Genomic DNA, 19,694 nt, shown 5'->3' with positions numbered 1-19,694 from the left:
TTTGGACATTGCTTAAGCTCCACATTCAAGCTGTCGAGATAGTGAGGACCTGAATCACAGGTATGTCATACACAAAGGATTTATAATTGTTGAAAAAATCTAAAATAATTAACATGTGCAAAATATGATATTGACAAAAGGGAGACAGCAGTAACAAGTCCCAGCTCTCTGCATGGATGGATTACTGAATGGGCCAACCGGGCACAGGTCCAGGGGCCCCCCTGGCCTTCACCTGCACAATGTCTTGAACTTGAATTAACACACACCAACCAGGAAAAAACTCAAGAGGACCACAAGAAGGCAAAAGAATCTACAAGAACCTGGAAGACAACCACAAAGAAACACAAAATGACCAAATGACACAATATGACCTGAGAGAAACACAACATTACCACAGAGACACAAAACAGCTACAAGGTGGATAAGAACAAATGACATGCTAAACAACAAAAGAGGCAAACATCATAAAGTGTGTGTGTCTTGCTCCTGTGTAGGAGAGGTGGTGGGGCCTTTTGCATATCTGTCCCCAGGGGCCCATTGTCTTATAATCGGCCCCTGGCTCTCTGACAGGAAGAGATGGAAACTAGCAGAACAGGTGCAGTTACAGGTACACAAGTGTGGCCTCTTCCTCAGATTAAAATCTCTCTGTCCCAACACAATACACTCTTCATTAGCCTGTGTGGAAACATTCATGCAGTGCAAACATCGTATTAAGATGCATAACTAGGTGAAATGAGCACCAGTCTGGACTGTGAAAGCATGATCAGATGAGTGTCTGACCAGTGTGCCTGCAGTATGATCAGAAATACACCGGGCGGATTAGTCGCCATCTGTCAAATGTTGCGGAGTGTCTTGTGGTGGTTTCAGCCTCCATCTCATGAGAGCCATTCAGTTTGGTTCAATTTGGTTAATAGTCTGTGTGGACATTCAGCAGTTAATGAACATGAGGGCACTTTACAGCAGCAGATGCAGCCTGTGATGTTGTTTGTGGCGTCCACACTTTGTGAAATGATAAAGGCCTCAGAGTTACAAATAAAAAAAGGATGAACAGGATTAAATAAAGTAACACCTCTGCAGTCGCTAGACATGAGCGTGATCGAGGTGTACTGGAGCGCTTTTCATGAAGCAAATTTTCACTTTAGAAAGAATCACAGGATCATCTTGAAAATGGTGAGTAAACTAGACGATGTTGACACATTTGAGAAGATGGACATGACACCTTGTTAGGTTATGGCTATTTATATGTTGTCAGATGTTTCTTTCAAGCTTTATCAAGCATTATAATCATGACAACTGTAGTTAGACATTTGCAGTAATCAGCTACAACATCTATTGATATTTTAAGTTTGACTAGATGAACCTATTTAGAACTTATAGGGACAGTTCACCCCAAAATCAAAAATACATATTTCTTCTCTTACTTGTAGTGCTGTTTATATTTCTAGATTGTTTTGGTGTGAGTTGCAGAGTGTTGGAGATGTCAACCGTAGAGATGTCTGACTTCCCTCCAGTATAATGGAACTAGATGGCACTCAGCTTGTGGTGCTCAAAGTGCCAAAAAATACATTTAAAAAAAAACCCAACTCAACAGCAATGTCTCTTTCATGAAATCATGACCTGGTTACTCAAAATAATCCACAGACCTTGTTGTGACCTTGTTGTTAACCACAGATTATTTCAGGCATCTAACCAAAAAACCCCTGACTTTGAGAAAAGGGAACTGGGAGTGCTAACTCATTTACAAGTTTTAGGACTCATTTCTGCAGCACTCTACTAATGTTAAACAACATCACTGTCACAAGCATGAGCCTCTCGTCCGTGAGTAGATGCACACTTCCTTCTGTGCAGTGACACAATTTGCAGGTTAAGTTCGGTAGGAAGGAAATAGTTCCTACATGAAACTGCTCACAACAAGGTCTTTGGATTATCTTGAGTAACCGTGTCATGATTTCTGGAAAGAAAATCTGGAAAATCATTTGGCACTTTGAGTACCACAAGTGCTATTTAGTTCCATTACATTGGAGAGAAGTCAGAGATCTCTATGGCTGATATCTCCAACACTCTGCAGCTCACACCAAAACAATCTAAACTGATAAATAACACCACAGGTAGGAGGAAGAATATGGATTTTTGACTTTAAGGTGAACTGTCTCTTTAATGTCAAGATGTTTACATCATCAGTCATAACTGATATTGAGCTCTGAAGCCTTGTTTGTGAGTAAAAAAATCAATGGTGTTTGTTTTATGTACTCATTTGATCTGTTTGTGAATTCTGTTTCATCTTTTACTTTTGGGCTGTTTGATAGTCTCATTTTCACCACCAGAGGGCGCCAGCGCTCAAGATTTAAAACACTTTAGGTAGCACAGCTCAGGGTGTGTGCTGCCACCTGCACCAAGTCTGCACTGGTGATACTCAGTGTGAGTGATGACTGAAGAAAAACAAGAGCAGACAGAAGTTATACCCCATCTCATCATCCTTTATTTTGTTTACGAGCAAGCATCAACTTCACTACAATTTGCCTTCCAATTGGTAGAAAAGTGAGAGCAGCTCCAACAAGCACAAAGGAAGCATTCAAACCTTCCGAAAAACATCGCCACCTTCCATTTTGAGCACATTTTGAAAAGAAAAATAAAAGAAAAAATATATATATATCTGGAGTGTTGTGGACGTGTGAAACAGACGATCTGAGAATCAGTAGTGTGTCACGTCTCCTTTCTCACTCCGGTCTCACAACCCCACATGGAACGTACACAAACTTGTGGTTCATGCAAAGTAAATTCCCCTTAAATCTTAGTGTTATTACAGTATGGCTGCATTTCAGTTTGTTAGGCAGTGACATTCAATTCAACCATCGTACACTTAGCTCAGGGGGGCTGATCAGAAAGCATTAAACCCAGAAAACTGGAGATGGTGGAGTCACTGTGGAGACTTGACGCAAGAGTCAGCGTGCACGTATCAGTGACCCATGGTATTATACTTAAAAACTGCAGATGAAACGTGGACATTTAGTGTTTGACTTTAATGAAACGGAGAACTCCGACAGGCTTTTTACTCTGGTTCTTGTGAATTTCATGCTGCCCTCAAAAATCATTTCCCAACAACTCAGGCAATAGGACACTGTTCAAAGTTACCTTCCACTATACACAAATAGCTCAGTTAACAGTATACCCATGTATGCTGCCAAAGCAATTTCATAATGTACTGTACATCTTTTTAAAGGTGAATTCCGTCAATGATTTAGTACAATATCTATAGAAGAGACAATATGGATCTACTTCCTCTACACATCAACATGGACACATGACATCTATGTAAAACGTTTGTTTTTTTCTTCACTTTTAATAAAACTAGCAGTGGACTATTGTTACAACAAACTGAAACAAAATGTAATCCCCAGCTCTGTAAGAAACCTAGCATTAAACAAATACAAAGAAACAAACAAAGATTGCCACAAATAAAAGAGCACGGATGAGTGTTTTTTTATTTTTCTTCGTTAGACCTGCTAATTGCGCTATGATCGGAAAAAGGCACTCCCATCTCAGCCGGCTCAGACCTGGCCCCCTTTTTTATTAAAAAGTCCAAGTCATCATGGAGGGGAGACTGTTCCCTATGTTTCCACCACAGCCCTCTTAAAATTATAAATTAATTGAAGCGAACAAATACACAACTCAAACCCTCAAAAGCAGCCTGGAAACTGTCTCTTGAATGTGTTTCTGAATTCAATTTTGGCCTCTGAAAATAGATTTGCATGCAAAATATGAGACTCAAAACACCAATGTTTCTAATCCCGATAATGCCGCATTCTCTGATCTACTTTAATTAACGCAGGTTTAACTTGGTAACCAAAAACATGAGACAAACACTAAGTAGTTAAGTGTGAAGGTACGTTTGTGTCTGGTTTCTGTGAAAGATATATACAACAGTGACGGACAACAGTGTCTAAGAGGAGATAGAGGTTGGACACATTTTCCCAATCAATTGTATAATAAGCTTTATACTAATACCAGAAGGAAAATAAGTTTACCAAATGTAAACAAATATCTTAGAACTCTACAGTACAGTTCCATGTACAATAAAATCTAGTGGTCTATGGCAAAAAAAATATTTCATTTTAAGATTCGAACAAGAAGATTCATTTCGAAAGTGTTTTCCTTTTGTGAACTACGCAGCTGTAATTCCTGCAACTACTATATTTTGCGATAGGAAACCAGTTTAAAAATGCATCCAATATATGTTTTATTATTTCAGGTTAAATAGCCGTGCCATGGAAAATAAACTTGCAACAAAGCAATCCTGAAAAGTACTTTCATTTAATTCCTCTCCCCCAAAAACAATGCCAGCCACTGCACCATTCAGCCAGGCTCCACTAAAGCTCCGTCTGCCATAAATCTGCTCTTTCAGTAGTTTGAAGGGTTTTTTCCTGCCTACTTTTGTCAGCACAGCAGGGCCGCGATACGGACGAAAAGGCTTTTAAAGCTGCTGAGGAAATCTCTCCACTTGTCCACACACACTGGCAGAAACGTTAGTGCCCATATTTCAAGATCAACAGCACTACAGTACCTGCTGGCCGAGTGTTTGTACCGTTCCACACGAAATGTCAGCCTGCACAGTGCTGCTGGACAGTTTGTGAAGCCTTTAGAGTTTTCTGTATTTCTGCATAAATGTGACATATAATGTGATCAGATCTTCATTCAAGTCCTAAAACTAAATAAAGAGGACCCTGTTTAACAAATGATACAAAAAAAAAATCTTATTCATTTATTTATTTGGCAACATTGGAACAAGTACATGAGTCTCTAGGATTATCAGCTAATTCAAAATTGCACTGGAGTCAGTTGTTTTAATCAATGGGAGGACAATCCAGTGTGAGTTTAGCAGCCCTTGCCCTATTAAAAAAATCTAAACCTGTGTCTTCACTAGCAAATTCTGGCCTTCACCATACAGGTTTGTGGAAGTGCGTCACGCCTCAACTGAAGGAGATTTCGGCAGCGCTCAGACAAAAAAGTTGCTGATGGTCACCAGGCTGGAAAAGACTTTGGCCTTCACCAATCCACCAAACCACTGTCAGTCTAATAGCGTACACATGGAGGAAATTCAACGTGCTTGTCCTCATTCCAAGAGCAATGATAAAGGAGGTCACTGAGAACCCCCTGGTAACATCTACAGGCCTCTCTCGCGTTAGCAAACGTCAGTCTTCATGAGTCATGATGATCGTCTGCACTCATAGTCACTCCTTATTTTTCTTATTGTTACAAACTATGTGACTGATGAAGGTGCAGCTCTGAAACATTGCAAATAATTATATTTTTGCAAGTTAGACAGTGTGTGGGAGTTTGTTTGCGACTTTTGATGTACTTGACCTGCTCCTACATCTCACGAAACAGATGTGAAAAGTGTTCTTCTGTTCTAATGTTCATTTATCTGCCATCAGACAAACACTGAACAAGAATGGTTTCTGCAAGAAGAACATTTGCTGCCTGTCTCAAGTTTGCTAAAGGCCAGAGGATGGATGGATGAACCAGAAGGCTAAAATTTGCATAAGTTTGCTCAATAAAAATAATCGAAAAGCATTTTTTGTGTGTTATTTCTTTAACTGTTTTCTCTTCATGTATTTTTAGGGCTTATATGACAATCTGATCACAACTGAGGTCACATTTGTGCAGAAATACAGAAAATTCTGAAGGGTTCACAAACTTTCTCGCCGCACTGTGCATTAGCATTTCTCCATATTCATATGATTACTCTGAACAAAAACAAAATCCCTTCTGTACAACAGTGAGATCTACTGGGAATGAAATACACTGACGCCTGGAGTAGAGCGTTGCCACCTGTGCAAGCAAAGCAATGTATGACGCTGAAACCATCGACAGGTCCTGCCTACGAGAAAGCAACAGAATTGATTTTCCTCTTTGCAAAGAAAGAAAAAAAAAAGAGACAAAATGGACACCACTTTGTCATGGAAACCTCCGCTGAACAGTCCTGGGTTTCTCATCATGAAGCAGACATTTTTGTACAAGCATGATGGAACAGCTTTTGCGGAAATTTAGCGACATGCTACAGCCTGTGTGACACAAATATTCTACATTACGAACTGCGTCATTTTAGATATTGGACCCCATTGAGTAGGCCTTCACTAACACATCGACTAATTACATGGTTTCTTTATATTTACAAAATCTTTAAAAAGCAATTTATTTCTCTACACATGACGTTCTGAAATATCCTCATGCACTAAAAGAAGAAAACAAAAAACAAAAACAAAAAGAAAATGCGGTCTACTTGTTAAAAGCATTGTTTCGTTTCACTGTGGACTACAAGTCAAGAGAACTCAAGTCAAAGCTATACGTGAGATTAGCTGCAAACAAATCTAAAAGCATTATGCAAAGAATATACATCAGGGGAAAAAACGTCTCCGTCTGAAAGCTTCACGTCTGAGAGAAAACAAAAAGTGCAGGGTTGGCTTCCTCACACAGTTCAAAACAAATGTAGGCCAAGTCTTCCTGGGAATTAAAATATAATAAATAAAAAAATAAACAGTAAAAATCAGCAATCCGGTGATGACTACACTACACTGAGTACCACCACTAAGATAACAACAGGAAAGCCTTGACCATAGATACGCTGAAGGGAATTTTTGTGTTGTTTTTTTTTTTCCTTTTTTTTTTTTTTTTTTTTTTTTTTTTTTTTACATCATGGCTCCTTGGACATGAAACTGTAGGGGGGTGGGCGTGTGTGTGTGAAGCAGTGAGGATCTGAGTGTGAGTTGGTGGTGTGTGTGTGTGTGTGTGTGTGTGTGTGTGTGTGTGAGCTAGTGTTGAGTATTATATGTGAGTGTGTGTGTGCTGCTTTAGTAGGTGAGGGTGGAGTCGTCCCACTCCAGCTGCTGCTGTCTGCTGGCCCCCTGCTGGTCCTCCGGCTCTCCGCCCTCCTCGTCTTCGCTGCTCTCTGACTCAGCGCTCGTGATGTCATCTTCCTCCTCTCCATCCTCGCTCTCCTCCTCCTCTTCCTCCTCCTCCTCGCTGCTGTGCTGGTCCTCGTATGTCTGCGTTAACAGACAGAGGGGGAGAGACGGAGGGGTTGTTAGTGAGGGATCTAAACTGCTCCTGCACGTGTAGAGCTTCCCCCGTTTTTAAACCAAAACCTGCTGACTTTGTATTAAGTGACACGCACATCTTGACATCCTGCTACAAATTCTTCTTAAGCCCTATTTGCTCTGGACCAGTATTACCAGGGGGACCTCATGTGAATTAGACATTACCCCCACACATCTGTGTTTTGTGCAGCGTATTAACACAGGATACTGTATTTTACTCATACTTACTTTCTTACTCACATCCTCCCAGCATATGATGCACACAGTCATTTGTAACGCCACTCTACACAACATAGAAACACTACACAGCACCATAGCAGATATTTTAATGTGTTGATTCCACCACTCATCGTCATATTTCATTCATCTCATCATCTTTCCAGATTTCGCCCTTCTTAAGTACTTGATGCGAACTCATTCTACGAACTGGTCTCGATACTGCGTAGCAAAACGAGCTTCCTGCACCCAAAATGCTCTCAATACTTTCATTTTTTAATTGCCAATGTAGCGAACATGACACTCCACTAGCAAAGATGCAGAAAAGACAGTGTTCCTAGAGCTTGAGCAAGTTAGATTTGAAACTTTTTCAATCCCTCTTAGAATGAAATTTAAGACAAAAAAACATCAATTACTTAGGATAAGGGACAATTTTGTCCAAATGTTTATTGTAAGATAAAACAGAACTTTTCTGTCTTGTGGCGGAGACAAGAGTAGAACAGAACCGTTAAATATCTGGTGTTTGTTAGTGATTTTGTGTCTCTCATCTTGCATGTGGTATTCCACTGCCTTGATTCCCATTGTGCTGGGATTGAAAAACTTAAAAATAAAAATACACTGAGCCTCATGTGTATTGACTTGTAACGGCCTGCCAAGCCGCAAAATCTTGGTTAAATAGCCAATTTTTATTGAATTTGCTCTTCCCCATGCCGTCCAGGGTACAGTGACAGCTGGTTAGCAGACAGTGGATCCTCTGCTCTGAGCACAGTGTTGCTGGTTCTGCTATCCTGATCTGTGTGATGTTAATGTGAAAGGCATTTGGTGATTTCTTTTTCTGTCTTTTTTGTTTAAATAGACGTGACCAATTATTTTGAAAATTTACAATGCAATGTCCAAAAAAAAACAAACAAACAAAAAAACAAAACATGATTCATAAAATCCAACGTTGCATGTCTGAGCATTCTTAAGACTTTTGAAAGACTGATTCAAGGCATCTTCATCCTAGTTTAGGCTTTATTCTTGGATTAATAAATGTATGCATTTCAAGACTTTTTAAGGATCTGCAGGAACCCTAAAAAAAGGCGCAGAGAAAAAAAAAACATGAACATGATTTCAAATCACAGAAATGCTGATTTGCTGGGGACTAATGTTATCCAATGACCTACGTATATGGTGAAATAAAGGCAGTAATTTTGCAGTGAAATTCTTTTAGACAAACTGCGGATGTGGCAGATTCATATGTGATTAAGATCACAGATGGCCTCCACAATTATTACAAATTACCTGAGGTCCCCAGGTAATAATAGTCTCATGCTGAATGAGGCTTCAAATGGGTAATTCTTGAAAAGGTGAGTAATACGTTCTTTTATTCAAAATAGTAAAACCCTGTGTTCAAAATACCAAATGCAGTCTTAAGTTATTTTCTGGCAGTGTAAAAACCATTTTGAGTGCCTGAATGTTTTGCATTTTTCTCCCAGTGCATTTGTGTTAATTATTCTACAAATGTCTGTTTTTAAAGGTAACACGTCTAAAAACAGTACTACAAACTATTTAAATTTTAGTTTAATTTAGGGCATGACCCACTCATCATTCCCTACCTCTCTCTCTCTCTCTCCTCATTTCCTGTCATCTCTGTACTACCAGCTGTCTAATTAAAACATAAATGCCCTAAATATCTTAAAGCATACATGAGTTTGGTCTCACTTAATACAAAACTGCAGAACATAGCCAATTGCCTTGTTTGTGATTCTGTTTACATTTGACTTTATCATGATACAAACTGATATCAGAAAATATCTTTATCAATATTGTGGTAATGATTTACACCATATAGCCCAGCTACAGTGGATGGCCACTTTAAATTTAAGCTTCCAAACTGAAATATCATGTAACAACATGAGCTGCACACAGCACACTCATGTTAACCCATCCGACTGGTTTGTGATGTTCAGGACAAAAGAAACAAAAGATCTAATTCTGAATTCAGCCTTTCTGGGTTCTCACTGAACGCTATACAAGAGACCGTTTGTATTTCACTACTTCATCACTGTTGCCGTCCATTTCCCACAACAGAGTTTAATCTGGACCACATTTGTACAAATCTAGGAGGGCTCACTAAATACAGAAGTGAAGCTCTTCGCTGCTCTAACTCGTGATGGGATTTTGGCTGACTACTTTGGCCGAATACTGCAGCAGCAATTCTTAAAATGAAAATACAGTAGCACATCCACCATCCAAACATCCACCTAAAATCTCCTTTTCAGTGACTTAACTTTTAACCTTGCTGCAGTGATATACAGATGTACACCAGGACACTGTGTTGGGTGTGGCTACAGGTGCACCAGGGCACCTGACTACTGCTGAGTGCGTTCAGAGGTGACACAGGCCTGAAACTTTCCACTAGTAATGGAAGTAAAACACTGCCTGTCAAACTGGTGCTCAGATACTTTAAGATTAGTTATGCCAGCCTTGCACCAAATTACTTTTCAAGTGGTTTCACTGTCACAGACAAATTCCCAGCATCAGAATAAAAATCATGAGACTTTTCCCACCACTAATCTTGAATGTTTGCTGAAACGTGGTCATAAAACTCAGTCCAAGCTGGCTTAAGTCAGTGTTTTTCTCGTCTTGATGTTGTGATAAAGTCTAACATGTTAAATGCTTCTAAGATTTTAGATATAGCTCATGCAAATAGTGAAGAATAGCTGAGCTTTCTCCTGCACAAAACAAGAAGACGCAAACTGGGTAGACAGTAAAAATGGGGAAAACTCTGGGGAGGCGCAAGAACATGAACAAGTCTCGTTTCTCTCGTACTGTGGAAAAGGAGGAACGACTAGTGGGGGTGTATGGCAGGCATTAATCGCTGGATTTATTGTTACTATCAGCAAAAATAGATAAATATAAATTAGCTGCAAGCCCATATATGACTCGAAAAGGCATGATTCCCCTGTACAAATATTAAATCCTGCCTACAAGCTGACTCACTGATTCGAAACTTTCACTGAAGACTTTTGGAAGACAAAAATATTGGTGAGACTTTATTGGCTGGGACATGAAAACGCCTCTAAATATTCACAAGACCAACTGGTTGCACTGAATAATCCAACTACTGATATCCAACTCTTTTATCTTAATTAGCGCGGTAACACTTCATAAATATCTATAACAAAGTCTCGTCCCCCGTCCCCACAGGGCTGTCAATCACGCAAGCTCAGATGAAACTAGGCCACAGTCACAGCATCACCCAGACAGCATTAGCAGGTGAAAAGCTGTCTGGGCTGCAACCCCATCACGTTTTGTTGAGAAGTGAAATTCTGTTCAGCTTTTCACTGGCTAATCACCAGAAAAATGTTCACCCATTTTGCCTCCCAGCAGACACGCTGTGTGTGTTTACCTCCATGGGGTTAACGGTGATGGTGAGAGCTGAGTCATCCCAGTCCATCTCGTTCTCTTTGCCGTTCTCCTGGTCCCTCATGGTTCGCTGGTGTGCGGCTCGGATGCGGAACACGCCCAGGATGATCATAAACACTAAAAAGCTGACGCACACCACGATGACAATGGTGGCAGCGCTGGGAACAACTGTGACAAAGCACAAACACACAAACACAAAATTACAGGTTAGACATAAACTATATTTAATCTGCACATAAAAAACATTTTACAGTTTTATGTGAGGAGACAAAGCATCCACGTCTGTCTGAGGGCATTTCAAGGGCTGTAGTTTCATGGTGTGCCAGCGCTGATTTTAATGGTTTCTTAGTAAACTGCAGATGCTTTCAGCAGCTCTAGGTGTATGTCTTTCTTTAAATAGCTTTGCCTGTCTCCCTCTGCTCCGCTTTGCCCTATATTAGCAGAAAGGCCTTTTCTTTTGCGTGGCAGGCTTAGTGAGCCTGACAGCCCAGAGGATTACTAAAGCCAGGAAATAAAAGGTTTGTGTTAAGACCACCGCCTGTACAGATGTCACAGACAGCACTTGTGCCATTAAAAAAATAAATAAATGGGTGAACACCCAGCGTTTTGTACGTGTCCTACTTCTGGTTAATAGATTGTAATCCAACCTCAGCAATGCGTTTCACACCAGAGGCCGAATATTTTTTCTACAGCAACAACAGATTACTGGGTTGATTTTGACGCTTGGCATCAAAGCTGCAGTTGGTTACTTTTTTAATATTTGCTGAAGATGTCACTTCTCGTATTGCTTTTGATGGCATTTGCATGAAAATGACCAAAGCTGAGGAGTCGCTCATGCAGCTGTCAATCAAAGCTCCTGAACTGTGATCAAACTGTCAAACAAGGCAGCACTGGCTCACAAACGCTCTCAATTTACAGCTAAACAGTACACTAAATATTTCTGAAAACATCTGAGGTGAGAAATAGGCATAGCAATAAACAATCTTGATTCATGTTTGATCAGCGCTGCCTAGTTTGACAGTTTTACCACAGCTCAAAAGCAGTGACCGACATGATTGATAGCTACATTAGAGACTCTTTGGCTTTGACTGGTTGTTTTCAGTCATGTGCAAAAGCCATTAGAAGTGTTATGAGGGGGCTACAGATTATCTGTCCCATGGGCAGCATGATGGTGCAGTGGTTAGCACTGTCACCACACAGCAAAACAGTTCCAGGTTCAAACCCTGCTGGCCAGCTGGGGTCCTTCTGTGTGTTTGCATGTACTCCTGGTTCTTTGCAAAAGTTATCCTGGCTCCTCGTAGGTTTTCTCTAGGTTCTCTGGCTTCCTCCCATCCAAAGATGTGCAGGTTAGGATAACTGGTGACTGTAGATTGCCCGTAGGTGTGAGCATGAATGGTTGCCTGTCTCTATGTGTCAGCTTTATGATAGTCTGGCACGCCAGGGTGTACCCTGCCTCTCACCCAACGTCAGCTCGGATAGGCTTCAGTCGCCCCATGACCCTTAAGAGGATATGTGTTTTACAGAAAATCGATTGATAGGTATCTGTCAAATATGACAAGAAGTTCTTTTCAAAAAAGTTACCAACTGTGGCAATTGTGAAGTTTCGGCAGGCGCAAAGTCAAATCACTGTTCATAAAGAGATGTTATATTATATATTATGATGCAAGGAAAATTTGTTTTGAGGCAAAATGTAAATCTCTGAAACTGAAACTGAAATTCATTCATTGTATTTCTGTCCTTTAACACTGCTAGTTGTGAAGATATACTTAAGTAGATGTAAAATAAAAAAAATAGTGTACACAGTCCTGGTTTGTATAATGCAAAGGACAAAAAAAGACGCATTGTGTATTATTTCAGTATCACATGCTGCGGTACCTGAGGCCTGGTGAGCGTTGACCAGGTTGTGACCGGACAGATCTACAGAGGCATGATGTACAGGGTTGATGAAGTTGGGCTGCACCATGGCGTTGTTGGCATGCTCCACAGGATTGGCTGTGTGGATTACATTTACCTGAAAAGTATAAAACACAGAAACACACTGTGACAAAATGCTCTCTCCATTTTAGCTAAATGTACTGTGAGGATACAAAGGAATGTTTCAGTTAACATACAGCCACTGCTTGCACACCTCTGTCATGAATGTGTCACTGTTATGTGATGTAACTGACAAATGCTCAGTCATACCTCGACCTTGAAGTCATTGCTGATGTAGCGACCGTTGAGTTCGGAGCAGACCAGTTTGAATTTCCTGTCAAAGAGAGCCTCAGTGTGCCAGTTCTTGTAACGGATTAGATGCAGGACCTGCTCGTAGTTGGCCATGGTGTTCACACCTGGAACACATGGAGGGGAGCTTGTGTCAGAGAAATTTGAGCAAAAAGTCACCTGAAAAGTTAAAGTAGAGTATTGTTGTGGAATAACCTGTTTGTAAAAATTCAGCAATATATTGCTTTAAAGAAAAGATACCCTGAGAGACAGTCGTAACTCTGACTTCAAATCACACTGGTTCACAGTCTGAGTGTGCCTAAACTTTAAATATTTACACATGCACATTATATATGGTTCCATATTTTTTTTTATTGTTTACCTGCGAGGCATCTATTAAACAGATTTCAAAGACTTTACTTCTTGTGTCAAGCAGATATTTTTTGCCGTCATATCACCACTATGTGCTCGTTCTGGCAGCTTTGTGATCTTTACCGGTGATGACAAGGCCCAGGTTAGAGGAGCTCATCTCCAGACCATGCTGCTGCAGCTGGGACATGTCCACCTCCAGGCCCTCGTGCTCCCCGTCCAGCTCGTCTCCCACCACAGTCACTTCACATGTGTCCAGGTTGTGCATGATCTCCTCTGACACCACCGTCTCTTGGACTGAATAAACAATGGAGAAAAGATTTAGAATGAAGACTTGTTGGGCTCTTCTCAAATTTATTATTGTCCTGGGTCTGTAATTCAAGTTTGCTGTTAGTGTTAAAAGAGTACTCCACTTATTTAGCATTGTGCTCTCATAACACGTTGGACTAACAATGGACAGCAGCAGAACCAGAGATATTTATATTTCATGGATTCGTCTTCCTTGTCAGAACTTGTCGCCTACATTACCCACAATACAACTGCTTACAGTTGGGTCAGACATTTGGATGTATTATGCTAGCAGCAGCTAATGTACCTCACGCCACTGGCCTCAAGCAGAGCTGAGGAGTGGGCTACACAAATCTAGTAAACTCATTTCTTTAGGACCCTGACACACCAAGCAGACAGTCAGCCGTTGGTCAATGTCAGGCCGTCAATGAGCATCTCTTGCCCTAGTTTTTGCGGTGTGTCCCACATCCTTGGCAAGAGTCAGCCCATGTCGGCTATTTTTTGGCTGATTCAGCATGCTGAATCGGCATTGTTGCTGGCAGAACCCGACAATAAGAGAAATCTCTCTGATAGGCATGTTCAACTCAGTGCACGAGTAAGAAAGGGAGAAAGGGAAGTGAGGAAAGTAAACAAACGACAAAATACCAAAATACACTTTTCTTTTCACAAGATTAAAACATCTTTCTATTCATGTGAAATTTCCAGTTCACAAATACAACGACTTGTTAATGAGCTGCTGAAATCTCTTATTTTAGAGAGCAATTCATGGAAAACAGGGTGAGGGTTAGAGGGGGAGGATGAAGAACTGAATCTAGATGAGTAAGCATCCCAGATAACACGATATGGGCCACCTCAGTTTGATCATTAGAGATGATCAGCGATAGTACAGTTCAAAGTGAGCTTCTACAACCTCCATTGTCAGGACAGCAGCTAGACTTAGCTACGCTGTTACTGTGCCACATACATGTATACACAGTCATCACAGCTGTCCTTCATCATGAACTACTGCAGATTGACTAGTGTTGTTAACAGCAAATAATGATCAATGTTTAGTGTTACTAGAAGTATGGTGCTCCTTTGTTGACACAGGTAGTTTAATAGTCTTAATTATAAAGTCCTCTGTAATTATATTTTTTTTAATTAGTTTAAACAGAGGTGTAAAACATGGAAAAAGTCATATAAAATTTTACTATATTTAAACAGCCCAGCTAAGGCAGCATGTCGTGTTCGTTTTGCTTGTGAAACACATGAATATTTTATGCACGTACATTTTGCACCTTTTGACTCTGTGGAAGCTGCTATTAGGTGATTCTTAGTCATCTGCTGTGACATCTCGTGTTTGTTGGCGGTGGAAGGTGGGGCAGGCTTATGCAGGTAATAGCAACAGATCTCTGTAAGCCCTTTTGTCCCATATGGCCTGCTGTTCACCACAGGACATTGCATCTCCCTGTATCTGTGTCACATCTATTGTCTCTCCACGTCTTAGCTCATACAACGAGCCAGATGGCTGGCTGGTCACTGCCCCTGCCATAAAGCAGTAAACAACTTATCTCTTTCCTCCCTCCCTCTCGCTCTGTCTGTCCAGTCCCTTCTGCCTCCAGGCGTAATCCTCCTCACCATCACCAGCTACTGTACATCTACACACTGCTATTAACTGTACATTCAGTGTCACCACGGCAACTAACGTGGCCCAAGACTAAGATTACAGATGTGGTAGTTTTGAAGTCGAAATTATATAACTCAGAGGATGAGCAGACTGTTAAACAACACAACTAATCCATGGAAAATAGGTTGGCTACATCTACAATCCCCTATAACATTATCTAAGGATAATGTAGAGGACATATGTGCACTTCTCTTACCCGTAGGGTCGTCATCAGCTCCCTCTGCTGCTTCAGACTCAGCGTCGGCCTCCACTTCGCGGGTGATGGTGCTCACGATGCGTAGCTCTGGGAAAAGCGTCACACCTTCCTGGCTCTCAAATTCGGCAGCGCTGCGGGCAAAGTGGTCGATGCCGCTCAGGCTGATCTTTGGCTCTTCGGGCTGCAGCACCATCACATAACCTTCGGCATCTGGTACGGTTACGCAGGACTCCTCGTTGAAGCATCTGGGGGGGAGATTTAAGTTTGAATAACTGTATTGTTTATCCTTTTTAAAAGAAAAGGGATGCTTTGATGATTTTCAACCAGCTTTATGTCATAACAATGTTAATAGTATGTGTAAACACGTAAGTGAATAAAACAGAGGCTGAAAAAACTGAGATCAAATGGTAAAACCAAGCAGTGCTAATAAAATATAAACCATGTTTCTGTTATTGCGTTGTCTATTTATTGCTTAAAATGTTTACAGAAACATATTTTAGTTAAACTGTTTAACTGTAAGTTGAAATCTTTTGTCATCAACCAGCCATCATAATAATGTGTCCTGTGTCGAAATGGATGAGCTTGCATTATGTCATCCACCAGTGGGAGCATTTATTGGTCCTGAGTGGCGCAGTACATTCTTGCATTAGTAGTAGTTTCTACCTTTTGAGCAAAAGCAAATGCCACAGCCCGTTTTCTCCCGTCATAACGCACCAATTTCAAAATTATTTGCATCTTTCTTCTGCATAGACAGCCCAGTTTTATAAAAAAGACCATCTTTCCAGCATTGGAATAGTTCTTCAATTTGCCATTCTCCCTCTGATTTGGAAGACAACAAGGGCATTTTAAATGTGCCCTGCTTGTAGTATCTAATGTATGCAAGGTTCAGACAGGGTAATGAGGAAAGACAGACTGAGATGGACTGTTACAGCTTCAGAACAAACATGGAGGTGAAAAATTCGAGCCATTTGGACTCAACAGTAGGAAAGGAAACAAGGAATTTGTAGCATCATAGAAGATAACAACTTCAAAATCTCTTAAAAGCTGTGAAGTTGTAAAATTGGTCTGTTAGAAAGAGCTGAGGAGCAGTTTTTGAAACTCTTTTCAGGAGTAATTGCGTGCAGTTTTACGTGCTCCAACTGTTCAGACGTGTAGTAAATATTATGCTCTTTTCAGGAGGGAAAGGAACATAAAAACACAGGAATATGCTTGTAAACAGGTGTACTTAATGGTGTGGAGAGAAATCTTAAAAGGTAAAAAAAAAAAATAGACCCATTTTGTGTTTCGCTGTGAACACAACTCCATATAAAAACTGCTTATTACAGAGCCTCCTCTACATTTATGTAGATGTAATGACACTGACAGCTGGGAAGTTGCCCTCACGGTAGAAACTGAAGCTATAAGCAAAATTCATCATTTGGTCTATTTGCTAAGTCTGCCCAATAAAACGCAGTGTTGGTGCAGATTTGTGCATATGCAAATAAGAGGCAATGTTAAACTGCAACACTAACTGGAGGTGAACTTAGAGTGTACTCAGCAGAAACCTGAGTCGTAATACAGTCTTTTCATACATCATCTGTGAATGTGATGCTGTTTTGTTATTCACATTTCAGCCTCTGAATACATCATCGTCATAAAAAACTACATCAAAGAGAAGTGAAAAACAAAAATGCAGAATCTTACAGCTCTTCTGTCACTCTCCAACCTTCAAACATCTCATGTTTACTCTCTCTGTTATGGAAATTAGGAAAAACTCTTGACCTCTATTTTACCTGATGAAACCATCTTTACATTTAAAGCAGGAAGACGAATCCTCTCTGAATGTCTATTAGGCTGAAAGAACCTGTTTCACAAACGCTGGGCTGCTGCTGACTGACAAGTGAACTGACACGAGATAATAACATCGAGTGAAGTATTTTTGGCTTCTTACTTGACAGTGGTGGAGATGCGAAGGTGCCTGATGCCAGGGGTGGGGAACTGGCGGGAGTTCAAGTAGGAGATGTGCTGCATGACCTTGTCGAAGGCATCAATGTCGTCGCCCTCAACAGTCAGAGAGGACTGGTTGGGGTTAAACTCAACCTGAGAGAAGAAATGAAGATTACAGACTGTGTGATTTGAGGCAGGATTGTCTAATGCAACACTCATAACCAAAATGTTTTAGTGTGTGCTATTGGACTGATACTTATAAACATTTGTCGAGCTAGTTAAAGTCATTTAAAATTTGTAATACACACACCCATCTATAGCAACCATGCAGCTGCAATGGTCAACTTTTGACCAATATACATTTAAAGGACCTCTATACAATATTTAGAGCATTAATATAGCAACAAATAAATATTTGCTATGTAAAGATATAGTGGAGTTATGCCGTCTTGAGCAGAAAATGAAGTTATGCTCCCTCTTTGAGTGATTTAAACTGAGCTTTTTTTTTTTTGTTGTGTGCATGTTAGTACATGTGAGTCCCTGTGTGTGTATACCACTGGCTAGCTAGCTTCTCATTGCACTCATACAGAGGTTACCGCTGATACTGGTGCCCACCCTGCAGCCCCCCCCCCCCGTTAACACTGTTAGCTGTCACACTGTTATAGCAAGTTGCTAACTGGCAGCTCAGCCAGCTCCATGTTGGGAGCTGTGTACAGACAACCTCTAAATCATAGATACGCTCTGAATATTGTGCAGAGCTTCTTTATTTCACATTGTTTTTCGTTAAAATACCCTTTCAGTTAGAGCTGTGGTTACAAACGATGTAGTAGGGAGACCCCCAGTGGGGTTAAGGATTAATCTGAGGGGCTTCACAATGACTGACAAGGTAGAAAACAAAAAATATTTTCTCTTATATCTGCTTTTTTGTTGTGAAGTACTGGATATTCTAACCTCTTCAGGCCTTTACAAACTGTTCAAATCAAATCACCACTTGGTTGAACAATTCACATAAATACAACCTGTGAAAGGAGTTGAATGTACACTTTGCTTCTCTTACTAGAATCTCAAGCCTAAAAAGGTTTGCAACCGCTGAGTTAGACCATTTTTTGGACAAACAAATACACTGAGTTCCAGCCTGACTGAGGCTGGGTGTGCTTTGTGTCTCTAAAACACTGCTCTCTCCTCACCTTGACAGCTGAAGCTACCTCCTCAGGCAGCTGGACGTCCAGTCCTTCCTTGCAGGTATACAAACAGTCAATCACTTTCTTGTTCTCCAGCTTGCCAGAGCGAATCATCAGCCCCGCAAGATTTCCCCGGAAAAACTGAGCCATTCGAGCATTTCCACCTGGGCACATCACGATAGCAGTAGGAAAAGAAAACAGTAACACACACATAAAAAAAAAGTTAGTTACATTCCACAGATTTCACCATTTCTGGGTGGGTGATTCAAGCATGCTGTTTCAATGTGCAAAGCTGGCGTTAATGGCATTCATGCAAGTTAGTATGTGTGCCCTTACAAGGCCTGAGGCCCAGTGAGGGAGACAGGAGAATGATGGATGACCTTATGCACGTCTTATACATGCACCATCTGCATTAACAGGGTGAGCTTCTGCCTTACTGTGGGGAAAAATGACATCAACAGAAAAAAAGAAACTCAAAGAAGGAATTATATAAGATAATGGTGAAATAAATCTTTTCTGATCATTTTCACAAAATAAAAGAACCATCTTGAAGACTGCAAAATGCTTGAAGTACACAAAAATGATGAGCCTTGAAATTTTAATATAATTCAGTATGTCAGTGTTGATGTGAGGTGCATCAATCCTGCCAAATGAGAGGAGGAATAATCATGTCTTCCTGCGTCACTGCAGAGTCAGAGACAAACCTGGACCTGCACATTTCAAGGTCACAGTCATCCAGTGATGTGTGTGAGTGTGTGTGTGGTGCTGTAGCTTTGTTATCTGATCTGGAGGAGTTACTGCTTCTAACCCAAAGGTCATGTTCTGAAAGAAGAGCCTGCACGACCAAAATGCTGCAGTCAGGTCAGAGTTTTGTGCTCGTTATGTATCTATTTCTGCTCTGCTTGTGTATCAACTGTCTTCCTGCTGCACTAAGAGGAACGTAGAAATGGGGAATGAGGAAAACGGAAAAAGAAAAAAAAAAAGTATGCAGGCAGCATTAAAATCACACTCATCCATACCACGTCATGCTCCAAACAGATATGAAAAAACGACTCCTTCTGTATCTAGAATGTGTAACAATCATTCTAGTCGAAATGATATGCGGATGCAGTTAGCTTGGTGGGACATTGAGGACACATGGACAT

General features: G+C 40.7%; 1 protein-coding gene across 4 annotated transcripts in view; it reads right to left on the bottom strand.

Moving 5' to 3' along the window:
* Positions 1-4,193: 4,193 nt before the first annotated feature.
* Positions 4,194-19,694, bottom strand: part of clstn1 (calsyntenin 1) — a 49,558-nt gene continuing 34,057 nt past the window's right edge. For all 4 annotated transcript variants that reach the window (XM_033628384.2, XM_033628385.2, XM_033628386.2 and 1 more), the window contains 8 exons: positions 18,556-18,713; positions 17,373-17,521; positions 15,443-15,687; positions 13,419-13,589; positions 12,906-13,051; positions 12,597-12,732; positions 10,705-10,889; positions 4,194-7,043 (listed from right to left, as the gene is read on the bottom strand). In XM_033628384.2, coding sequence (XP_033484275.2) covers positions 6,849-7,043; positions 10,705-10,889; positions 12,597-12,732; positions 12,906-13,051; positions 13,419-13,589; positions 15,443-15,687; positions 17,373-17,521; positions 18,556-18,713 — 1,385 coding nt within the window. In that variant the 3' untranslated portion in view covers positions 4,194-6,848. The remainder of the gene's footprint in view (positions 7,044-10,704; positions 10,890-12,596; positions 12,733-12,905; positions 13,052-13,418; positions 13,590-15,442; positions 15,688-17,372; positions 17,522-18,555; positions 18,714-19,694) is intronic.

The sequence above is a fragment of the Epinephelus lanceolatus genome, chromosome 8 (genome assembly GCF_041903045.1).
Source record: "Epinephelus lanceolatus isolate andai-2023 chromosome 8, ASM4190304v1, whole genome shotgun sequence".
Lineage (NCBI taxonomy): Eukaryota > Metazoa > Chordata > Actinopteri > Perciformes > Serranidae > Epinephelus > Epinephelus lanceolatus.
Note: the sequence above shows the minus strand (reverse complement) of the source record. Positions and strands in the feature narration are given on the sequence as shown.